General features: G+C 32.5%; 1 protein-coding gene across 1 annotated transcript; it reads right to left on the minus strand.

Moving 5' to 3' along the window:
* Positions 1-930: 930 nt before the first annotated feature.
* LOC136217460 (peroxidase 24-like) lies at positions 931-4,658 on the minus strand. Its single transcript, XM_066004060.1, has 4 exons — positions 4,440-4,658; positions 4,108-4,299; positions 1,982-2,147; positions 931-1,349 (listed from the first exon to the last, which is right to left on the minus strand). Exons 1-4 carry the CDS (start codon positions 4,656-4,658, stop codon positions 931-933), a joined length of 996 nt encoding a protein of 331 aa, XP_065860132.1.
* Positions 4,659-9,247: the final 4,589 nt, after the last annotated feature.

Genomic DNA, 9,247 nt, shown 5'->3' on the forward strand with positions numbered 1-9,247 from the left:
TCAAGTTTTGTTGGACCGGGATTAGATACACTCGAATTGGTGTGTGCCATCCTCTTTACAAATATTCCTTTTGTTTTGGAAAGGAGATGAAGTAGAAGTTGTATGGGCAGACGAGAAACCTTTCGTGACCACTTCAAATGCGGTTGATGTGAGGTTCTATAAAGGAATTTCGAGCCAATCAGGTTTGTTGGAAAGAACAAGTTTGGTTCTTCTAAGAAGTGTTCAGTAACACCTAAAGTAGAGAAGAAAGTTTCCAAGGAAGAAAAATCCTTAGTCTTGCCAAGTTCTAGTAGGCCATTATGCAAGGCTCCAATTTATTGAAGAAGTTAATGATGATTAAGTCATCTAAAGTCCAAAAACAGTAATTGCAGCCGCTAAGATAAAAATGCATATACAAAGTTTTTTTAGAGAAGATGTTGCAGTATGAGTAGTATGAAAGTGTGGGCTGTGGTTATTTGGGAAGAAAATAATACAGATGAAATGTTTGAAAAAATACAATTGCATGAGCTTAAAGCCGCATCATAAAAGTTGGTAGATACTCCATGTCTGGTAGAGGGTCCATCATAAGAAGTTAACTTGGCAACAAAGAAAGGGCTCTCGAATCTTTCCAGTTTTTATACATTGAGCACATGACCTTTTCATGTATTACATTATGTTATTAATCAAATATACATTTATAATCATACACATTGAATCCTCATTTAACAAGAAAAATAGCTACAAAAATCAAAGTCGATTAGATATACATGTTATTTTTTTATTTACGTCTGAAATTACATTTTTTGTAGTTTTAGTAATAGGAATTTATATATTTAGCTTTTAGAATTGTAAATGATACAATTTCAGTATTTTTAACTGATTTTGATATTATTATAAAAAAAATAAATACATAAAGCACGTACATTATCATACATGAAAATAATCAAAGAATCAAATTAGTGACGGATTTACTCGTCGACAATTTTTTCTAATTTCTCCATCATCTCCTGTAAGCACTTGAATGGAACCCATTTTCTTCATAGAAAGAGCAAACTCATTGAAGAAAGCGTTGTTTCGTCGTAGCCGATTAACTATCTTGGCTGATTCTGGATCAGTAAGAAGGGTTGCATCCGATGTGAAAAGGCCTTTTCTCTGAAGGAGAATATCAAAGTAATTATTATCAAATGAAAGTGAGCTTCGAGGATCCATTTCCACAGTTGTTGATGGATTTGCTGGATTAGGGCATTGGGTTTTCAAGAAGTTAGCATATCTTGAATCAAGACTAGGATCGGTTTGGACATTTGGACTGAATTCGTATAGTCGCGTAGTCGAAAATGTGGCACAATGCGCAACTCCTAGAGTATGTGCTCCTGTTAATATTAATCGTTTACATTTTCATTCAGTTTGATGTAATACTTTGAATATGAAAAACAAAAGAAAGAAACATTTTGCACCTAATTTTTGTGGTTTGCTCCTATAATTATCTAGAAAATGAAAAAAAAAAGCCTTAGGTTTGAAATTTTTGACGAAAAAGGCATCACTATTTTAAGTTTAGTTTCATCCATGATCCTTTTATTCAGAAACAAGTAAACACATTTATCGGAGATTCCATGTAGATGACATGTCATTATATTTTTTTTTTCATGTCGAAAATAATATATATGTATATATGTTACTTTCTTCTTATCAAAATTTTGATGGAACTTTTTTAATTTTCCATGTGGCAAGATTTTGATGATATGTCATCGTGATATTTTTGACAAATATGTTTGTTGGTTTCCGAACAAAAAGACCATGGTAAAGTCAAAGTTAAACAACAATTGTATTCCTTTTTAGAATTTAAGATTTATAGCATTTATATTCCATTTTTTATAATTTGAATACCATGAGTGTAATTAATCCTAGATAATTGCATATATTAAGTCCAATTGGCTAAACTAGTTGTGAACATCAAACTCGATTATATGATCTATTTCATTTATGTCTGAAATCACATTTTTACCTGATAGAACCACCAGATCATGGACATCAAGATTCTTATCCAAAAATTGTTGCTTGAGTGTAGCGAAGTCTGCGAATGGAGAAGGAAGGTTTTCGTTTGCTTCAGATGCAAGAGAAACTGAACCATCTCTTCTTCCTGTCTGCACCTTCCATAATACCTTTTGAAACTGCAAGGAAATAACTCTATTTATTGCAATCATATTATGTAACGTATTATTCTATATGATATGAATGACACAAGAATATCCAAGCGTATATTGTTGTTAGACATATTATATTTGTAAATTGTATTATTGTATAAGAAATTCACACATGTATTTAGCTCAAAATTTTTAAATGCCAGGCATAATTAAATGGTTTAATACATTTGTTTTCCTGTATTTAGCTCAAAATTTTAAATGCCCCGAACTTCTAAAAGTTCAAACTAACCCCTATTTATTGCATTCAATAACCATTTATTCTTGTCCTATTATATTCAATAACTTCTTCTTGTCAAATTGAATTCAATAACTCCAAAACTTTAACTGATGTATTTTTAAAATTTCATAATGATTTGTTTATTTGATTTTTTGCTTTGATAGTAGAGTGAGTGACTCTCTAATCTTTTTGCATCAAATAAATTGTATTGAAAAGGAAAGGATTATTGAATGAATTCCGAATAGGTCATGTTCATAATGGAATTAAATTTTGGATCAAATATACGGGCAATATATATGTTATGCCTAGACCTGTCCACGGCTTCGGGTACCTGTCCAGCCTGCTCAGGCCTATGTCCTTTAGGTCGGGTTTGGACAATGAAAATTAATTTTAGATCCAGTCCGGCCTAGGTCTGCTAAAACCCGTCTATTTTTTGGATGAGTTTGACATTAATAAAACTAGCACGGGCAAATCCAGCTCGGCCTATCTATTAATATTAATTAATAAATTTATATATTAAATATTTATTTTTTATAATTAAAAAATTATGTATATATATTAAGGTGAGTTTACATGGACTAGGTTTGAGATTTGATTTTTAAGCCCAATTCCAACCCGATCTGAGTCCACCTAAATTAATAGCGGGCTGGACTGAATTTGGACTGATAACTTTTATAAAAAAAAGTCCATTCGGCCCAGTCCGAGCCCAGCCCATGGGCTGGTCTTATGCCTAATTCAAAATTATTACGGACCACATAAAAAGACCATCCAACACGCTTGAAATATATGAAAAACACATAAAATAAAGAAGAAAATTACGTTTCCACGTCCCCATCTTCCATTCTCGTATTTCTCTTCGTTTTGGTCTCCTAATTCCCTTCCTTTTCTTATCTGCAAAACAATAAAATCGATAAATAAATAAAAACAAAAAATGCAAATTATTTGCGGGTATCTACCTAAGTTTCATATGTGGTCGATAAATTTTACCATATTTTAGGAGTAATACATCTATTGAATGAAAATCATTAGAGAAAAATATATACGTGTGGAAATTAATTTGTCGAGTGTATTACTTTCGGATATCCTAAATTTTGTCCATGTGATCTGTCAAGCCGTAGCCAGAATTGTTTAATGGGGATTTCGGTAGGTAATGTAAGTGGTGTGAGAGATTAATATAAATACTATTATTGTGCCTTAACTATTAGCTTAAATTTTTGGTTCAATTTGTTTTTTAACATGGTATCAGAATTTCGCATTTACAAAAACTATTATTAGATCTTAACTAAAAATTAAAGATTTTATAATGTATTATTAAAATACGAAAACTAATGAGTGGGTTATGTAATATAGAAAATAGTAAATTACACTTACCATTTATTTATTTATTGTATTTGTTTTTTTTTTTTTTTGGGAGTTTGTCCAAATTTACTACTATGTTTTTGAAAAGTATAGATTTATCCCAACATACGAAATGTTAAAATCGTGAACCTTTTTAGCAAGATCAGTTTAATCTCATACATAATAAAAAAATCTGAATAAACTAGTTTACCCTTAATTGACCCATTATTAAACCGTCAATTTAAACTTTTCAACTATCAATTATTATGTAAAACAGTTACAAATATACTATCAACATATGTGTCGCTTATCAATTAATCACAAAAAAAAAAGTTGTCGAGACTGAACATAAAATGAAATTGTTAAATTTACCGGAAAAGAAACAGCGTCACGAGCAGCCAAGGCAAGAATGTCAGCACAAGAAACAACACCAGGGCAAACTCTCTCGAGTTCATCCTTAATATCGTCAATAACATCATAACCGGTCAACGATCCATTTGGAATTGTCTCCTTTTCTACTTCTTCACTCCCATCTGAATCCAACAGTATACTTGCATCGCACCCCTGCCATTTTTTCATTTATTAACACGGATTTATGCATATGCATCGAACCCGATTTAATTAATCCGGCTTTGCACATAAATATCATATCCAAATCCAGCTCAGTCCGTACTATAAAATAAATAAATTGAGTAATTACTTACCCTAACAAAACAATCATGGAAGTGCATTCTCAAGAGTTTAGCACCCAAAACGGAGTTCGTAGCAGCTCTATTCCATGTAATGTTTCTCACAATCAGCTCTACATCTGGGCAACTTTTCTTGTAGAAATCGTCACTCAACCCGGCGCCATTGCAAACCCTCACACTTTCCAGAATAACAATTACTGAAATCATAATAAATAATAAGCCATCTCTACCCATCTTTAATTTCTCTTAACAATAATTAATTAAGTTTGGACTGATTAATTAAGGAAATGAGAATGAAGAAGAAGTTCCATGGGTTTATCCATTTTATAGAAAAGAAAGTACAACAATTAGGGAATATTAAAACTTAACTTTGTCCTTAATGTTTGGTCCATCAATGTCTAAAAATTATTATTAAATTGTTTATTCAACCCCCCAAAAAAGTATTAGAATGTTTAAGTTTAATTATGTCAACCAGATTGATTAAGCACCAAGTTAAATAGAAGCTAGGCTTAAAGGCAGTCAACGAGTTTCATTTACAAGAAACAGAGGTATACAGTATAAATTAATCTACTTATACGAATTTTTCATATGATAATTTCAGTAATAGTTCGACAATTTATTGCTACTCACTTATAGTTCAAGCAATAAGGCAAATTGCAGGTGAATATTGGAACTTCTATTTCGGTATGAAAATGAATCCGTTTGGCGTTTACTATTCCTGTTTGCTGGTTGCCTTTTGAAAAAACTGTTTTTTCAAAAAAGCAGAGATTATTTGCTTTTGTAAAAAGCTACTTTTCAGTTTTAAAAGACAAACATGAGGGGTCTAACAAGACACCTAAAACTCTGCATTTTAAAATGGAAAGACAAACAAGATGTGAAAAATAGGTAAACAAACACCCCCTAAGATTCGTCAGCCTTAAACGCGTTAAAGGACATGGATATCTTTAGCAATCAATTTATTAGAAGATCCAAAATGCAGGCATTCTGTAAGGTGTTCGTTTAGTTCCCTTTCTCAAAACTACTTGTTGGATAAAATTGAATAAAATTATATAATTAATTTAAATACCAACATATACTTCTTTTCATGAATAATCGTGTTCATTTGTAAACAGTCCTGTTCGTTTGTGAATAGCTGTATCCATTCGTGAACAGACGTGTCATTTTGAGTTCTATTTATATAAAATGGAATTGTCAAATTCACAGATGGCTGTGGAAAAAATTATTCTCTGAAATGTTATGTTGTCTTGTTTTCCTACTCCGGTGATAATGAATCTACACAGAGTTCGGTTGCGTAATCTGTTGTATCCTGAGAGATGATCGTCAATAGCGACGAAATCTGTGTTCTAACACTACTTTTTCCCTTTTAACTTTAAACAAGAGATAAAAGATGTTTGGTAAAATTTTGAAACAACGAAGCCCCTAAAAAGAAAAGGCAGGAAAGGCAAGAGGTTGAAGATGAAGTCGTCACATGATGCCTAAAGCGTTATATGACACAACTTGTCGTAACACTAAATACAGTAGTAGATTTTTAAAGGGAAGTCCAATTATTCGAACCTTGGTAATTTGGGGATGTGAAGATTATACTTCTGAGTTAAGTGAGAAATTAAGAAAATATTACCGCCACAAACAAAAGAAAGAGGGAGAGAAATCTGAATTTTCTTCCACTCCACCCAGCTGCACCATTTCAACTTTCCCGGAGTTTGAATCGTTGGATAGCCGTGATTTTTAAGCACAAAGTTCCTGACATATTGTTCCTTGTTTTGATTGATAGAAAATCGGGTTCTGATCTCCGAAGGGTATATATCGTCCACGAGGAAAATTGAGACAAATATTTGCTTTTGTGGTATTTCTGTTTGCTTTGTGTTTTCTATTTGGTTCCATACTTCTTGAAGGAGATTTACAAAAGTGTGATGTTTATTGTGTATGTCTCTATTATCGTCTAGACATGAATTATTATTGTATGCCTATTATTTAATATAATGGAAGATTTGAGTGGACTAGAGTTTCATGGTTTTTATTCCTCACATTAAAGGGATTTTCCATGTAAAAATTGTTTCGTGTTGTCTTTGATTATTGTGGCTACCATTTTTATTATCATTGCATTTGTGGTTTTGGTTATTGCTCTATTTGTTAGTTTCCTCAAATATTCATTCAATTCGGGAAAAGAGTGATAGCGAAAGTTAATTTCACATTGTTGGAGCACTTGTATGCTCGAAAGACAAACAATATCAAGTTATTTACTAAAGGAAAATTTGAGGACCTTTTTTTTAATATGAATTATTATTATCTATCGGTATTTACTAAAGATAAACCTGAAGGTAAGGTATAGTCAAAATGGACTATATTAGATCAATAGGTTTATGGATTTATTAGGCAATGGGTGGGTGATAATGTTCTGAATCATATTAGTGGGGGAGACAAATGCACATAGTTGTGAGCAAAGTTTGAGCAGTTGTATGCTCGAAAGACAAGGAATATCAAGTTATTCCTAATAAAGTAGATGAGGAATTTGAAGTACCCAGATAGGAATCCTTTGTTAGATCATTTCAAGGCCTTCCAGGAAATCATAAACTAACTTGTTGGAATGAGGATCAATTTAGAGGAGGATGTACAAGCTTTATGGATCCTTAGTACATTATCGGACTCTTGGAAGATGTTTAGAACACCATTATCTAACTTCATGCTAGATGTATTTCCATGGAATTGGGTAAAGAAAGTATGTTGAATAAAGAGGTTAAAATAAAGTCACAAGATTCCGCTTCACAATCAAATGTCTTAGTCACAAAAATGTGAGGGAGAAATCAGAGTATCCAAGCAATAGATAGAAACAACGAAGCAGATCTAGGGGTATGTTTGCCAATGGTTAGTGTCACCATTGTGGCAAAACGAGACATATCAGAAGGTATTGTATAAAGATGAAAAAGAAGAATAAAAAAAGTGCTGAAAACCCTAAAAGAAATATGATTGTGGTAATGAAAATGTTGAGGTAAATGCTACTACTATAAATTTCATGATTTATGGTGATTGTGATGGCATTAATCTTGTATATGATGATTCGAACTTGATGGTTGATAATGATGCTGCATGTCATATTACATAACAAAGAGGTTTTTGTTCATCTTACATACCAGGTGAATTTGGTGATGTTTAGATGGGTAAGAATAGGCTATTAAAGGGTGTGGGAATTTTAAAGGCATGTTTAAAGTTTTACACCGGGATGGAGTTGTTTTTGGATAATGTAAAATATGTTCCAAATATGAGAATGAATTTAATTTATATAGGCTTGATTCATTATGATGGTTACAACAAGAAATTTGGTAATCATTAATATAAGCTCACTCAGGTTTTTTTTATTTGTGGCAAGAGGGAGTAAACATTCTAAGTTGTACAGGGAACATCCAAATATCTCTAAGAGCATTGTTAATGCAGTGGAGAATTATAATGTGATTGACTTGTGGCACAAAAGACTTGTCCACATGAGTCAAAAGGGCATACCTATACTGTCAAACAAGAAGAAACTATCTAGTATATAAGATATTCAATTAAAGAATTATTTTGACCGTTTGGCTAGTAAACAAACTAGAATCTCTTTTAAGAGTCATCCTCCTTCTACAAAGGAGAATATACTTAATTTGGTGAATTTTGATGTCTGTAGTCACATGTCAACTAGGACACTTGGTGGTTTTCCTTATTTTGCTACATTCATTAATGATTATTTAAGGAATGTGTGGGTTTAAACCTTGAACACCAAAGACCAAATATTAGGTGATGTTAAGCAGTTTCAAGCCTTAGTTGAGAGACATACTAGGAAAAATCTCAAGTATATCCGATTAGATAATGGAGGTAAAAATATAGGACCCTTTGAAGCATATTATAGACAACAGGTATTCTAACCCGAAAAGACTCCTCCAAAGACCCCACTGCTTAGCAGAACGGAGAAACAAGATATTGTTTGAGGGAGTTAGATGTGTGTTGTCATATGCAAGGTTTCCTATATCATTTTGGGTGTGAAACCTTTAGTATTGTGGTATATGTACTAAACCTTACACCTAGTGTTCCTTTGTAATTTGATGTCGTGATATGGTTTGGAGCTGTAAAGTTGTTTCTTATAATCACTTACGTGTCTTTGGATGCAATGCTTTTGTGCATATTCCTATAGATGAGACATCTAAAGCTTAATTGAAGACTAGGTAGCGTGTGTTTATTGGCTATGGTCAAGATGAGTTGGGTTACAAATTGTATGATCCATTTTAGAAGAAAACTGTAACAAGCTGAGATGTTATCTTTGTGGAAAATCAGACTTTGAAAGATATTGAGAAGGCAGGGTCAGTTCCTCAATATATTGATGATATTCTTGAGAGGGTTGAGACAACTACTCAGCGTAATGATGACCTTATTCATTTGGATCATGTTCCTATTTAATATGTTGATACACAAATAGAAGATGATGTTTAGAATGATGACGAGCATGGTAGTGATGATGTTCAATACCTAGTTTTAATGCTCCTACACGTCCGAATCACATATGCAAGCTTCATAAATCTTTTTATGGACTTAAGCAATCAACAAAGATGTGGCACGAGAAATTAACTTCTGGACTACTTATTTTTGGTTTTCAGGGATGTAAAAATGGACACATCACTCTATTATTACAAATAAAGGAATGTCCGACTTTACTGCCTTATTATGTTGTTGACCTTTTAATCACGGGTAATTGTCCTTCTCTCATGCAATGACTTGTTGATTTTATTGAGTCTAATTTTCCAATTCTTAATCTCGACCGGGAAAACTATTTTCTGGGTATCGAGCTTGATTGGAATTCA

Source organism: Euphorbia lathyris, chromosome 2 (genome assembly GCF_963576675.1).
Source record: "Euphorbia lathyris chromosome 2, ddEupLath1.1, whole genome shotgun sequence".
Lineage (NCBI taxonomy): Eukaryota > Viridiplantae > Streptophyta > Magnoliopsida > Malpighiales > Euphorbiaceae > Euphorbia > Euphorbia lathyris.

Coding starts and splice junctions, on each gene's coding strand:
- LOC136217460 (XM_066004060.1), bottom strand. CDS start 4,658: ATGGGTAGAGATGGCTTATTATTTATTATGATTTCAGTAATTGTTATT. Junction 4,300..4,439: donor TCCATGATTGTTTTGTTAGG/GTAAGTAATTAC, acceptor AAAAAATGGCAG/GGGTGCGATGCAAGTATACT. Junction 1,350..1,981: donor TGATCTGGTGGTTCTATCAG/GTAAAAATGTGA, acceptor TAATATTAACAG/GAGCACATACTCTAGGAGTT.